Source organism: Nomascus leucogenys, chromosome 13 (genome assembly GCF_006542625.1).
Source record: "Nomascus leucogenys isolate Asia chromosome 13, Asia_NLE_v1, whole genome shotgun sequence".
Classification (NCBI taxonomy): Eukaryota; Metazoa; Chordata; class Mammalia; order Primates; family Hylobatidae; genus Nomascus; species Nomascus leucogenys.
Window position 1 is genome coordinate 25,069,811 of NC_044393.1, and position 16,271 is coordinate 25,086,081.

Sequence of the window (16,271 nt, forward strand, 5' to 3'; positions counted from 1 at the left end):
GTGGAGAGTCACGGAGGGAGACCACTAAAACGTAGCTGAAGTCCATCTGAGTTCTCCACTCTTTTTAAGGATCACCAAATCTGGGCTTCTGGCTAAAGGACAGAATTAGGAAGAACTCCACCAATAACAGTACTAATAAAAACTGCACTTAAGAAGAGCTTGTGTTCACAGCCCTTTTTTTATTTACAGAACTCTAGTAAAAAAAAAAAAATCAGCTAGGTTCTACACATAGTTTGTAGAATTTCAAAATTATTAAGTATCTAGTGCTTTTGCATGTTGTTTTTTCCCAAGGAAAGGTACTATACAAATCTAACAAGACAGAAAAACCTGCTCCGTATCCTTGCTGTAACCTTTAGTTCCTCAGCCATTCCAATTTTCCTAGGTCACAGCCCAAATTTAGCTTCACAATAAGTTGGAAACAGTGACTGTCTCAGGGATGGGGAACTGAGTGGCTAGGAGAAAAGGGAATACTCCATAGGAGGTGTAGCAGATATTTGGACCAATAATACAATCTATTACAATGATCTAGTCATTTTCAACGGCAAAGCTTAGGAGATTAACTTTTCACCATTTATTCCTTTGTTCTTTTTGAATTTTGTACCATGTAAATGTATTTCCTGTTTTTAAAAAGTGTTTATAATAAAATGCAATTCCTTAAAATTCAATTCAAATGCACGTGTTTTGAGCCAGCAACCCCACACGTATTTTACTTATTCTATAAAAATATCTATATGTGTGCAAAATGATTTATGTGCAAACTGACTCCACTGCATCATTGTGATAATACAAAACTGTAAACAACCTAAATGTCTATCAATTGGGGATTGGTAAATTATGTTCACATACTAGCATCTATGGAACTGGAAAAAAAACCAGTAATACATTATGTGAAAAAAAAGACCAAGTGTGAAGGCATTACCTGACTTCAAAAAACACTACAAAGCTATAAACAAAACAGCATGGTCCTCACATAAAAACAGACACATAGACCAATGGAACAGAATAGAAAATCCAGAAATAAATCCACACATTTAAAGTCAAGTGATTTTCAACAAAAGCACCAAGAACACATCTTAGGGAAAGGACAATCTATTTAATAAATGGTGCTGGGAAAACTGGATAATCACATGCAGAAAAATGAAACCAGTTCCCTAACTCTCACCACATATAAAAATCAAATCAAAATGGATAAAAGACTTAAATGAAAGGACCAAAGTTATGAAACTACCAGAACAAAAGAGAAGGGAAACACTTCATGACACTGGTCTGGGCAAGGATTTTTTGGATATGACCTCAAAAACACAGGCAACAAAAAGCAAAAATAGACAAACGGGATTGCATCAAACTAAAAAGCTTCTGTACAGCAAAGAAAACAACAGCATGAAGAGAAAACCTACAGAATGGGAGAAAATAAATGCAAACTATTATCTGATAAAGGGTTAATATCTAGAATATATAAGGTGCTCAAACAATTCAATAGCAAAAAACTAAAATCCAATTTAAAATGAGCAAAAGGGTGTGATTCCGCCCTGCACGGCTGTTCTCTGGAGCAGGGGTCGTTTATCTCCATCCGCCTTCTCTCCCACCTAAGTACGCGCCACCACTCCATGGAAGATTCGATGGACATGGACATGAGCCCTCTGAGGCCCCAGAACTATCTTTTTGGTTGTGAACTAAAGGCCATCAAAGATCATCATTTTAAGGTGGATAATGATGAAAATGAGCACCAGTTATCTTTAAGAACGGTCAGCTCAGGGGCTGGTGCAAAGGATGAATTGCACATTGTTGAAGCAGAGGCAATGAATTACGAAGGCAGTCCAATTAAAGTAACACTGGCAACTTTGAAAATGTCCGTACAGCCAATGATTTCCCTTAGGGGCTTTGAAATAATACCACTGGTGGTCTTACAGTTGAAGTGTGGCTCAGGGCCAGTGCATATTAGTGGACTGCACTTAGCAGCTGTAGAGGAAGATGCAGAGTCAGAAGATGAAGAGGAAGAAGATGTGAAACTCTTAAGTATACCTGGAAGGTGATCTGCCCCTGGAGGTGGTAGCAAGGTTCCAGAGAAAAAAGTAAAACTTGCTGCTGCTGCTGATGATGATGATGATGATGATTTTGATGATGAGGAAACTGAAGAAAAAGCCCCAGTAAAGAAAGCTATACAAGATACTCCAGCCCAAAAATGCACAAAAGTCAAATCAGAATGGAAAAGACTCAATACCATCAACACCAAGATCAAAAGGACAAGAATCCTTCAAAAAACAGGAAAAAAATTCCTAAAATATCAAAAGTTCTGCAGAAAACACTAAAGCAAAAATGCAAGCAAGTATAGAAAAAGGTGGTTCTCTTCTCAAAGCAGAAGCCGAGTTCATCAATTATGTGAAGAATTGCTTCCGGATGACTGACCAGGAGGCTTTTCAAGATCTCTGGTAGTGGAGGAAGTCTCTTTAAGAAAATAGTTTAAACAATATGTTTAAAATTTTCCATCTTATTTCTTTTCTGCGACAGTTGATATCTGGCTGTCCTTTTTATAATGCAGAGTGAGAACTTTCCCTACCGTGTTTGATAAATGTTGTCCAGGTTCCATTGCCAAGACTGCGTTGTCCAAAATGTCTGTTTCATTTTTAAAGATGGAACTCCACCCTTTGCTTGGTTTTAGGTATGTATGGAAAGTTATGATAGGACATAATAGTAGTGGTGGTCAGACATGGAAATGGTGGAGAGATAAAAATATGTGAAATAAATGTGAAATAAAACTCAGTATTTTAATAAAGTTAAAAAAAAAGATGGGCAAAAGACCTGAACAGACATTTCTCAAAAGAAGATGCACAAACGGTGTATTATTTCATATATACGAAATAATGCTCAACATCACTAATCATCAGGAAAATGCAAATCAAAACCACAATGAGATACCACCTCACCCCAGTTAGAATGGCTACTATCAAAAAGATGAACGACAGCAAATTTTGACAAGAATGTGGAGAAAAGGGAACTCTTGCACACTGTTGGTGACAATGTAAACTAGTACAGCCACTATGGATGACAATATCGAGGTTTCTCAAAAAATTAAAAACAGAACTACCATATGATGCAGCAATCCCACTACTGGGTATTTATTCTCAGGAAAGGAAACCAGAACATCAAAGAGACATCTGCACTCCCATCACTATTCACAACAGCCGAGACATGGAATCAGCCTAGGTGTCCATCAACAGATGAATTGGTTTTTAAAATGTGACATATATACACAATAGAATACTATTCAGTCATAAAAAAGAATGAAATCCTGTCATTTGCACCAACACAGATGAACCTAGAGGACATGATGTTAAGTGAAATAAGCTAAGCACAGAAGGACAAACACTGCATGAGCTCACTCACATGTGGAATCTAAAAAAGTTGATCTTACAAAAGTAGAGAATAGAACAGTGGATACTAGGGGCTGCAGAGGGAAGAGGGTAACAGGGAGTAGGGAGAATAAGAGGTTGGTCAACAAGCACAGAGTTATAGTTATATAGGAGGAATAAGTTCTGGTGTTCTACTGCACAGCAGAGTGACTATAGTTAACAATAATGTGCCATAGACTTCAAAAAAGCTAAGGGAGATTTTGAAGGTTCTCACCACAAAGAAATGATAAATGTTTGAGGTGATGGATATGCTAATGACCCTGATTTGATCATTATACAACAAATACATATATCAAAACATTACACTAAATCCCATAAATATGCAGTTATTGTGTCAATTCAAAACAGCTTTTTTTAAAAATGAAAGAATAAGTAAAAAAAAAAGTCAAGGCATACTAAAACATGTATAGATGTTTCATGTTTAAAATAGGGCATATATGTGCATGCATACACACACACACACACACACACACACACACACACACACTTCTCTGTAAATGCATGAAAACATTTCTACCAAGAAACTCATAATATTGATCATAACTGCACAAAGGAAATGAGTACCAGGAAGACAGGGCAGAAGGAAATCTTTTTATGTCCCTTTGTGCCTTTTGAATTTTAAATCATGTGAACCTATTAATGTTCAAAAATATTAAAAATATTCAAATCTTAAAATTAAAAGAAAAAAAAACTACCTTTGTTTGCCCACATTATCCAGCCTAGATCCTCAGCCTCTGCTCTTTCTCCTTCCCGCCAGCTTTCCCTGGACTTAGTAACACAGCAGGCCCTCTCTTGTTCCCTGGCAGCTAAGCCTTGCAGGAGTAAATGGCCAAATCACTGTGATATATTTATCACTGTTCCAAATACCTGCCACCCATCCCTATGGGAGGATTATATACACTGTCACCCCGTTGCTATCAGGCCTGGCCAGATAACTTGCTTTGACCAATGAAATGTGAGCAGAAGGGCCACTTTTGGTCAGAAGTTTTAAGAGCTAGCTCATGATTCTGCCATCTACCACAAGATCAACAAGTGCCTCATAAGAGCAGTACCATCAGCCTAAGGCCCAATGATGATGTCATAGAATCTCAAAGCCAACCCAAGATAACCACACAGTATGAGCAAGAAATAAACCTTTGTGTTTTTAAGCCACTGAGATTTTCAGGTTCTTTGTTACCAGAACATAGTTTATCCTAAGCTGACTACATAACGTCACAGACTAATTCCCAAACAATTCTGGAACATCATGTGGCCTTTTACCTCTGTTCTATATTCCATAACCTCACTACTCTCTACAGTGCCCTCACCTATAAAATGAAGATAATAATGGTGTTTGCTTCATAGGGTCACTGAGGATTAAACAGATCAACATGTGTAAAATCACTTTATGTAGCACTTATTACTGTTATTACTTGTTATATTATTGTTATATTACTCTCTAACTGACAATCACACAGTAATTTAACCTTTCTCCTGTTTCTTCCTGTAAGAAATGGGTAACTCACTGGGCTCTCAATTCCATCTGCATATATGGTTATCTTTTTCCTCCAGGCCACCATTTCCTCTGCTGTATGCATTTCAAATTGTCCTTTACTAGGTCATCTACCTTTACTAGGTCTGTCTACCTTTCCCTAGCTGTCTACTGGGAAACTTTAAAAAAATACCTATATTTGGTTCCCAACCTATTAATAAACCCATTATTCAGAATGGAGTTGGGGAGCAGACAAAAAAAAAAGACCTACACAGATCCTGGCATGACCACAAGTCTGGACCAAATAGTCAACAATATATCGTTAACATATTCAAAAATGCAAAGGGATTTTTATCATCTTCCCCTTAGACACCCTTAACCCTAAAACCCTACCACTGGACGTGCTATCTCCAAGACGAACAACCCAGGACTGAACCAGTTCTCCTGCTCCCCGGCCGCTCTGTTGGCTGAAACTGCCACCTACCCACCTCTCCAGAAACCTCACTCTGTCTTTGCTTTCTCTAACCATGAACAGTCTCCTGGTTCCTCTGTCATTTCCCTGGCTGCCATTCTATCTCCTTTCTGCTCCTGACTCCTAAATGTTGATGCTCCACAGACTTTGTCCTTAATCCTCTTCTCAGTTATTTCTGTTCCATCTCCTTCCTGCATGTATTAGGATGTTCAATCCCTATGTCCACACCTTCTACGTCTGACCTCTGCCAAGCTTCAGATTCCCATTCCAATCTTCCTGCTAATAATGTCATCAAAGGCCATCAATAATATAGGAAAAAATAAATCTGTTTAAAAGCAAACACATTAATCTCCCCTCAGAAAACAATCTTTACTTTTCTATCACATTTAATACTAGCACTGTTTGCCAAGGCAGCAAGTCGTGATCAGAGTGCACCTTTGTCCCTTCCCCTTTGTCATCACAAATATCCATCTATTAGATGGGTGCAAAAGCACCAACCTAAGTTTCTAATGTCTACAGACCCTCATGCTAAAATTGTAAATTGTTCTCCTTCCTATCCTCACCAGATTATCCCATTATCACCTCTTGGTCGAGGACCCCGTTACACCATCCTTCTCCAGACCACTGCAATAGCTTTATATGGCCTGCCTCCTCCAGTTTGTAAGTCACCTTATATCTCAATATAATCATTTATCTAAAGCTCAGCTTGTCATGTTGTTTACTTGCTTGCAAACCCTACAAGGACACAACCACTTTGAATATCTTAGACATTATTTACTAAAGTTGAACACAGGATCCAGCAATGCTACTCCTAGGTAGAGCCCAGCAGGAGAATGTGCACATATGTTCACCAAAGACAAGCACATGAATGTTCACAGCAGCACTATCCATAACTGAAAACTGGGAATGACTCAATTGTCAGTAACAATAGGAAAAATAAACAAACCACAGAATACTCATACAGTGGAATACTAACTAGCAGGGCTTAGCATTACATTTTACATTTCTGTAAAGGGCCAGATGGTACATTTTTAGGTTTTGAGGATCGTAGGGTCTCTGTCAAAACTGTTCAGCCCTGTGTGGTAGCCTGAAAGGAGCCACTGGCAATATATCAACAAGTAGGTGTGGCTGTGTGCCAGCAAAGATTTCTCTACAAAACAGGCAGTGGGCTGCATCTGGCCCACTAGCTGTGAATTGCTGAACCCTGCTATGCAGCAATGAGAATGAACTGCAACTAATTCAACAGCAAGGAAGATTCACACATAATGTTGGACAAAAGAAGCTATATTATTCCTTTATAAAATTCCAAAAATAGGCAAAACTAATTTATAAGGTCAGTAGCCAGAATAAGAGCTACCCTTGTGTTCATGATTGTAGGGGTAAGCAGAGAGGGCAGTTAGAGACCAGAACAGAACACAGAAGAAGAGTTCTTGAGGTTTTGGTAATGTTCTGTTTCTTGATCTGGGTGCTAGTAACACAGATGTATTCCATTTGCAGAAATGTATCAAGGTGTACAAGTATGATATAGGTACTTTCCTACATACATTTCATACCTCAAGAAAATTAACATTAAAAAAGGAAATAAGAACCTGCAAGGTCTCTCATGCTCGGTCAGTTTTCACTCTTCAAGTTAAGGTTCTTAAGACACACTCTGAACTCACCCTACACTTCTCCACCCCAGTATCTCTAACCACAATATTAACTGGCTTGGAATATCTTCTCAGTCAGCTCCCACAGATAATTCAAGGTCAATTTCAAATGCCAATTCCTTTACAAGGCCTTTCTTGATCCTTCTTTCTACTCCTATCCACATCACATAGGATTTCTCCTAGTAAGAAAGGGTTCTTCCGTAGCACTGCATAATTCTATAACAGCCAATTTTTATTTACAACTATAGCAAAATTCATTTTACCCCACCTCTTCAACTGTAACTATTTAAGGATAAAAACTCTGTATTTCACATCTTTGAATAAATCTCCATTGTAACTTTCAGAGGATGGCTATTCCATTACTATTTTGGAATTATAATAAATCGAAGACAAACTGTTACTTTAGCACTCACCAAAGAAATTACAGCCCTAAAAGTTTAATAAAAAATATCTAGTTGAAGTGAACATTTCCTGAAAGGAGACCTTAAAAATGTAAATGATAGTAAAGAGAGTTCTCAGGTTACAAAATTCTTCCAGCCAAATCGAAGTGTAAAGACACGTATTAAATATGTACTCACCTGAGGAATCTGTGTGCTCTTCCCACATCCCGTTTCACCAACAATCACCACTGTCTGATAATTTTCTATCAAGTATAAAATATGATTCCTAAGCTGAAAAAGAAAAACACGCCTTGCAAATAGCCATATATTGTCTCAAAAGACCTAAACAACGATATTTAAACATTGTGAAATGAGCTGTTTTCAAAGGAAAGTAAATTTTAAATAGAACTATCAAAATGTATTTCTAACCCTCAGGTACTCTTCCTCTCAGTATGAGCGAATACAACTGCAATAAAGTGTAACACTTATCAAAATACATAATGCATATGCCCTTTACGATTTTCACTTATAAGAAATTATAGGCCGGGCGGGGTGGCTCACACCTGTAATCCCAGCACTTTGGGAAGCCAAGGCGGGGGTGGATCATGAGGTCAGGAGTTCAAGACCAGCCTGGCCAACATGGTGAAACCCCGTCTCTACTAAAAATACAAAAATTAGCTGGGAGCAGTGGAAAGTGCCTGTAATACTAGCTACTCGGGACGCTAAGGCAGCAGAATTGCCTGAACCCAGGGCGGGGGGAGGCTGCAGTGAGGCGAGACCATGCCACTGCACTTCAGCCTGAGCAACAGGGTGAGACTCTGTCTCAAAAAAAAAAAAAAAAAACAAGAAATTATAGACATACTACTACATACTATATGTGTACAAAGACATAAATACAAGCATACTCATTGCAGAGTTGTTTATAATAGCCAAAAATTCAAACAGCCTAAATGTTGATCAACAAAATTTGGTTAAATCAGTTATAAAATATTCCAATAATGGAATAATTTGTAGTTATTAAGAGGAAATATCTATTTGTACTGATATGGAATGATCTATAAGATATGTTAAGAAAAGGAACTAAGATACAGAACAGTGTGAATAATACACCAGTAACTGCATTTTTTTAAGGGCAAACACGTATCTACTTGTTTATGTGTAGACTATTTTTGGGGAAAAACGAAACAAAACAATAAGCTGTCAATAGTGCTGCCCCCAGAGAGGTTGACATGTTCTTACACTAAGGACAATATACAAAGCAGAAATCAGGAGGCATTTATAAGACTGGGTCTAATCAGAAGTGAACATGGCAGACTTGCATCCAAGATGGAGTCACTTTTGTCTATACAGCAGCCTAAAGAAGGCAGACAAGGGAACAAGTGGCCTCATAATGGTGCTGGGGAAGAGGCAGTGATCTTTAACAATCTGTTGCTGCTTTAGTTCCAACATTGTTTTGTTTTGTTTTGTTTTGTTTTTTGAGATGGAGTCTCGCTCTGTTGCCCAGGCAGGAGTGCAGTGGCACAATCTTGGCTCACTGCAACCTCCACCTCCTGGGTTCAAGAGTTCTCCTGCCTCAGCCTCCCAAGTAGCTGGGATTACAAACATGTGCCACCAGGCCCTGCTAATTTTTAATATTTTTAGTAGAGATGGGGTTTCACTATGTTTGCCAGGTTGGTCTCGAACTCCTTGTCTCAAGTGATCCGCCCGCCTCAGCCTCCCAAAGCCTATAGGATTACAGGTGTAAGCCACCACACCCGGCCTCCAATTTCTGTTTTTAAAGCTACTTTTACTTTTTGTTTGAAAGGAAAAAAGGATGGTGTAGAGGTAATTTGTTTTCCTTTTTGTCTCAATTTATCTTTAACATCTTATAAGATCTCAACTGTACTTAAACTCTGCTTTGCTTTATATCAGTAATTTATACCCTTCTTCTTACCATTTTAATTTCATAAACATTTCTCAACTTCTTGTTGTTTTTCTTTTTTTTTTTCATTTGCTGTTTCATTTATGTTATCTTATAAGTACAGTTGGGAGACAAAGAATAGTCAAGAAAAGGCCAAAATTTAAATACTTGAGTAAACAGTAATTTCCTTGTACTTGAGCATTTACTACATGTCAGGTATCTTGCTAAATGCTCTGCATGAATGATCTCATCTGGTCCTCATAACAGTCCTCTGAGGTAGGTGCTCCTGTAGTCCCACATCACAGATAAGGAAAAGAAGCTCAGAATGGAGAAGTGAGGTCACACAGCACACAAATGGTGAAGCTTGGGTTTGAACCCTGAAGTCTAGCTCCAGAGTCCGGACACTTCATCACAGCTCAAACTGTCTCTCAGTGGTGAGAAAGCAATAGTAAACCTACCATCTCATCTTCTGAGAGTCAAACTTGCTAACATTCATACATAGTGAATGTGTTAGTCACTTGAGGAAGAAACCCAGAGACAGTCAGTTCACTTGTGACTAGAATATTGGGAGCCACATAAAACTCCAAGTAAGGCAATCTGGCTAAATTAAGAAGGCTGTTGTTGCCTATCTATTTGGAGAAAGAACATATTAATAGAAGAGGAATTATCAGGACAGTCTAGACAAAAGAACTCCATAAGAACTTGGCACCTTTTGGCTGCTCACACCTGTAATCCCAGCACTTTGGGAGGCCGAGGCAGGAGAACTGCTTGAGCCCAGGGATTCGTGACCAGCCTGAACAACATAGGAAGACCCTGTCTGATGGATAGATAGACAGACAGACAGACAGACAGACAGATAGATAGATAGAACACGGCAACTTTCACCCAGTACCGTCCAGGAGAAGGAAAGAGACACAGGTCCTGGTGGCCACACCTACTCGGGTCATTCCAGGGGCATGCTGTGGAGCAGGAAGAATTCACCCCTCATCAGGGGCTATATGACATTTCTGTAACCTGTCTTGGCTCTGTACTTCCTGATTACAATTTGGCTTCCCATGTGGATGTGCCAACAGGGAGAAAGTGTATGTATCAACTGTGTCCATCTGTACTGGAGAGCTATCGCTAGCCATAAATTAACAGTTCTGAATGAATTCTAGTTTGCACTTTGGTCTCTTGTAGCTGGGCACGCATCTATTTCGTGAGCGCTAATAAAACCGAGTGTCTGGATGTGCACTTGGTAAGTAGCAACCATAACAAAATCCTGTCACTGTCTCAGAGGAAGTCAGAGTATTAACTGATGTCTTCAGCAGAAACAACCTCATATTCCCAATTAAACTTGTTTAAAGGAGTGACTTTAAAAATAAAGCAAAAATTGGCCATATGTTGGTAATCTGTTCTATAGGAATTAACTGCTATTTTCTCTACTTTTCTGTATGTCTGAAATTGTCCATAACTGAAAGGAATAAAGGGGAAAACAAAAGTCATTCTAATTCTTCCAGTTTTCCAGTATGTACGATACAACTGAAAAAATCTTAAGGACTTTCAAGATTTATAACGTTAACTAAAAAATACACAGTATGAAAAGTCATCCCTTACGATAAGGGTTTCTCTGAGTTCACTGTGTTCTAGAAAGAGGACATCATTCTCTTCAGTGCTGAGCATAAAGCTAATGCAGACACACGATTCAAGCCCACAGGTTGAACATGATTATTTGACATACCTTGAATACCGGCAGCTTCTGCCTCTGCTGCTCAATGGAAAGGGCAGCATAAGGGTTGTAAACAACCGTTGTCCCAGAGTTTTCAGCCAGACTTTGTCTCTCTTCAGAGATGCTTACACCTGGCCCCTCTGTACCTGCGGCAGAAATGTTTTTTTCAGATTCTCTGATACAATGAACAGAAAAAGGTGTTAAGGTCACAAACTTTCAAAGATGAAGATATACAAGAGAAGCAATACTTTTTATCTCAAACTACTCAAAGGTATTCAACTTTAACTTTAGGAAAGAATCCAGAAAAGTGCCCAGGAGGAACTAAAAATCTTCCCTAAAAGCTTCACCGCAGTGTCAAAAACAAACAAGATAGGGTTAGGTACAGTGGCTCACGCCTGTAATCCCAGCACTTTGGGAGGCCGAGGAGGGCAGATTGCGTGAGCTCAGGGGTTCGAGACCAGTCTGGGCAAAAGGTGAAACCCCACCTGTACTAAAATACAAAAAATTAGCCGGGCGTGCGTGGTGGTGTGTGTCTGTAGTCCCAGCTACTTGGGAGGCTGAGGCAGAATTGCTTGAATCCAGGAGACAGGGGTTGCAGTGAGCCAAGATCGCGCCCCTGCACTCCAGCCTGGGCAACAGAGCAAGACTCTGTCTCCAAAAAAAAAAAAAAAAAAAAGAAAAAAGAAATGAGATGGCAGTCCCACTGGGCACCAAACTGGCCACTCAGAACTGTGTATTGTAGAGCACAGTGTCTTTACTTCTGGCCTCCATGTCCATGTTATTACTGAATTCTTAACAGAAGTGAAAGAAACCCAAAGGGAATTAGCTGAGGTGAAAGGATGAATCCTGTTACTGTAGGATGGCAGTAAGGCTCAGAGATGACAGAAACTGGGCACTCAAAGCAGCCATGGCTTTCTCCTTCTCTCATCTTGGCAACTCTTCAGGTTCCTTCCAGCCCCTTAGGTTGGCTACTGTACAGGAGCTGGAAACATGGCTGCCGGCAGTGCCAGGGTTCACGCTTACAACTCCTCTACCAATCATTCATCATTCACACAGCAAGGACCAGCAAGGATGGACCGAGGGCCCACTCCATGCCACGCACTGCTCTAAGCACTAGAAACACTGCAGTGAACAATACAGATGCCAGTCCTAACCTTACGGAGCTCACTTGCTTTAATTCCTCCTCTCAGTGGAAAGTAACTTGGTGCATGAAGTGGTCATAAGTGCTATGGAGAGAAATAAAGACACCGTAAGGGGGACTGGGAGTCCCAGGTATGTGTTGTAATGGGAGGTGGGGGAGGCTCTTTTATACTGGACAGACAGGGACTGACTTCTCCCAGCTTAGGTCCAATCCCCACCCCAATACAATCAACCATGGCCAGTGGAATGGAATGAGGTAAATGACAGTCCCCATTGGAACCATGGAATCGAGAGTGGATAGATGGGAAATGCAATTCTCAGAAACCGCCATGCTGGGCAGATTAAACAAGAGATCTTCACCCCGGCTTCTTGTTAAGAACAATGACAAACTGGTGCTCATGATGGTGAAGAATAGGGAAGCCATATCCCATCATGAAAACCTGTTGAAGGTTCCATACATTTTTAGCTCAAACAGAAAAAAAACTCAGGAGAAACATAACTTTAAATTTTGTGATCAGCTTCCATAACTTTTCATGCTGATTTGCTGCTGTAACCCCAGGACAGAACTAGAAGTAATAAGTAAATGACACAGGGTTCAGAATTCAACTCAATGTAAGGAAGATATTTCCAAAGGGTCACACCGTTCAGCACTGGAGTATGCTGCCTTGTAAACGAATAAAAATCCTCCCTAGATCAAACACATGCTATACAGCCTCCTGCCGGGGCACTACAGTGACAATAACCAATAACCATCATCTCCTAGGTCTTCTGAACTCAGAATCTGTGGTGCTATGTGAAAGCACAGGAGCTTTGTAACAAGAATATTCAGCTCAGTGACTTACTTTTACACTTTTTAGGGTTCTCAGATTGCTTCCACAATCTGATAAAGGCCATGAACTCCCTCTCCTAAAAAACCCACCAGAATTTACCAGAATATAAAATTCTGGGGGTCCATAGACCCCCTAGAGCTAAGTTTAGAATCACTGCTTTAGATCTCTGACCCTTTTCCATTTACTTCCAAGAACACAGTTGTGTTTCAGAGGTTCAACATGGCCAAAAATCAGGTAAGTGGGGCACTGTTATGTTGCTTTTGCCAAAATGTTGACCTTCCTTTCAACAAGATAAAAGATGGAACAGGACCTGGAACAATGCCTGTCCTCAAAGAGACAGGCTTTCTTCCTTTTCTTCCCTTCTTGTCACTACATCTTAATAATTCCTTGTAATTGTTACCCAAGGAAACAATTACAAAGAATACCTTATCCTCTTCTGCTGTGTTTTTGTCCTGAATTCCTGCCTTTTCAAACCATGTTTTGAACCTTCATATCCTCTCTGGAATATTTTTTTTTTCTTTTTTTTTTTTGAGACGGAGTCTCGCTCTGTCCCCCAGGCTGGAGTGCAGTGGCGCGATCTCGGCTCACTGCAAGCTCCGCCTCCCGGGTTCACGCCATTCTCCTGCCTTAGCCTCCCGAGTAGCTGGGACTACAGGTGCCCGCCAACACGCCCGGCTAATTTTTTGTATTTTTAGTAGAGACGGGGTTTCACCGTGTTAGCCAGGACGGTCTCGATCTCCTGACCTCGTGATCCGCCCGCCTCGGCCTCCCAAAGTGCTGGGATTACAGGCTTGAGCCACCGCGCCCCGCCTCCTCTCTGGAATATTTTAACGCGTCTTTTGTACTACCGCATTCCTCCCTTGTCTCTAACCTGCAGCCCCAATCTATCTCTTCTGTTATGAGCTTTTTTTTTTTTTGGAGATGGAGTCTCTGTCGCTCAGGCTGGAGTGCAGTGGCGAGATGCCGGCTCACTGCAACATCCACCTTCCGGGTTCAAGCGATTCTCCTGCCTGGGTATCCCGAGTAGCTGGGATTACATGCGCGCACCACCGCGCCCAGCTGATTTTGTATTTTTAGTAGAGACAGGGTCACACCATGTTAGCCAGGCTGGTCTCGAACTCCTGACCTCAGGTGATCCACCCACTTTGGCCTCCCAAAGTGCTAGGATTACAGGCATGAGCCACCAAGCCCAGCTGAGCTCTTTTATAAGAACAGCTATGTCAGTTGATAAACAGTATACCTTCTCCACATAAAAGACTTCCTTCAACCAAACCAGAACATCAGGGCTGCTTTCCCTCTATAAACACCCCTCTGTGGCTGCCTATGATTGATTTTTCCTTGAGAGTACACTCTATGCTTAAGGGAGTAACAACTTTATAACTTTTGCAAACTATGAACATCTTCATTTCCCTATCTTAACAAGGCTGATATCCCTAAATTCCTCATTCCCTTTAACTTGGTTTTTAAAAATTTGACTGATGACCCATTAGTGGTTATGAAATCAATGTAGTATGTCATACCAGCACTTTTTAAATAATGAAATAGAATAGAAAGCATCAGAGCACATTCCAGAAAGCAATACTGTTTATGAACTTTTTTTTCGGTTGTGTATGTGTGCTATATCTCACTGTGGGTCAAGTAAAAAAAAGCTTAAAAGCTATTGTAAAGTTTTCGTCATGCACATGGTCAACAATCATGAAATATTTATCAAATGAGCAAACGAAAATGGGCAGGCCCTTCTGATCCACGTGTACTTGCAAATTAAGTAAAAGATTTTTGTAGAAAACTCTCAGGCAGGTCACACAAGGCTCTTAAGTCACACTCCTAAGGTAGACACCACAAATGGGTATGTTAAGGTACCCGGACATGCTATTGTTAAAATGTTTTAAATCGTTCATTTAAAACAACGCATAAAATTTTCCCATTCAGATCTGGATATTAGGCTTCTTAAAAAAACAAATTGGGCAACTCTGAAACCATATGATAACAATTAGGTGGACCTGAGTACAGCTCCCTATTTTAGAAAGCATATATGTAAGCTCTACTGTAGATCTCCACTGTACATATCTATCCAGTGTACGCACACTCTGCCACAGTCCCCACCACTCCCTATTACCTCCAGTAAGCAACTTCACTCACTTAGACTGTCTGAAAGACCTCTGTAGTCACAGGCTCAGGCCTACAGGGGATGTTCATGATTCGACTGTCTAGCCTTGTATCAGCTTCCCTGACTTTCACCTTGCATTTCCCACAACCTACTTCATATCTTGAATTTCCTCACTAAAAGAAGAGTATTATTGTCATCACAGAGATACTGTGACTGTTTAATAAGATGTGTAAATGAAAGTGACTAACACAAAGCAAGGGCCCAATAGCTGTGTACTAAAGCTATTCCCATGTCAACTAATGACAACACAATTTACCTAGACCAGTGGTTCCCAAATTTTGATGCATGCTGGAATTCCTTATAGACTTTAAAAAACACTGATGTCTGGCTCCTAGCCCTCCAAAGTTCTAATTTATTGGTGTGGGGTGCAGCTGGACATCAGGACTTTTCATAGCTTCCCAAGTGATTCAACTATAAAGCAAAATTAGAGAATCACTAACCTAGACAGTCACCCAGCCCAGAAATCTGAGTTATTACTGACTTCATCTTCTCCCACATCTTCCTCTAAAATGTCTCTCCAACAGGCCCCTCCTCTAAGCTCCCAGGTCAGAATTAAGGTTTTTAACATCCCTCCTGGATTTCAGTAGTGCCTTCTCTAATTTCCTCCTCCATCCACTCTCTACTCCACTGCCAGTGTTATCTTTCTAAAGTAAACCTGATTTGTCCCTGCTTAAAAAGTGAAGTCAGGCCAGGCCCGATGGCTCACGCCTGTAATCCCAACACTTTGGGAGGCCGAGGTGGGCGGATCACGGGATCAAGAGATCAAGATCATCCTGGCCAACATGGTGCAACTCCATCTCTACTAAAAATACAAAAATTAGCTAGGTGTGGTGGCACACACCTGTAGTCCCAGCTACTCAGTAGGCTGAGGCAGGAGAATCGCTTGAACCTGGGAGGTGGAGGTTCCAGTGAGCCGAGATTACACCACTGCACTCCAGCCTGGGCGGCTGAGCCAGACTCTGTCTCAAAAAAAAGAAAACAAAGTGAAGTCTAAATTTTTTAACTTGTCATGAAGACCTTTCAAAATGAGGCCCTTACCTACTTTTCTAGCTTCATCTCCTGTCATACCCCAAAATATACCCTAGCACTTAACACCATCACACTGCTCTGTTATTTTGGCTTTCTGGACATCTAAAGGCACAAA

General features: G+C 40.5%; 1 protein-coding gene and 1 pseudogene across 5 annotated transcripts in view; one reads left to right on the forward strand and one right to left on the reverse strand.

The window, feature by feature from the left end:
* The window catches only part of DHX35 (DEAH-box helicase 35), a 101,054-nt gene that overhangs the window by 82,554 nt on the left and 2,229 nt on the right, over positions 1–16,271 (reverse strand). For all 5 annotated transcript variants that reach the window (XR_004033011.1, XM_030826026.1, XM_030826028.1 and 2 more), the window contains exons 2-3: positions 11,003–11,136; positions 7,581–7,673 (exon numbers count right to left, since the gene is read on the reverse strand). Coding sequence is in view for 3 of the 5 variants with exons in the window: in XM_030826026.1 (XP_030681886.1) it covers positions 7,581–7,673; positions 11,003–11,136 (227 nt within the window). In the remaining 2 variants the exon portion in view is untranslated. The remainder of the gene's footprint in view (positions 1–7,580; positions 7,674–11,002; positions 11,137–16,271) is intronic.
* On the forward strand, positions 1,608–2,433 carry LOC100583752 (annotated as a pseudogene).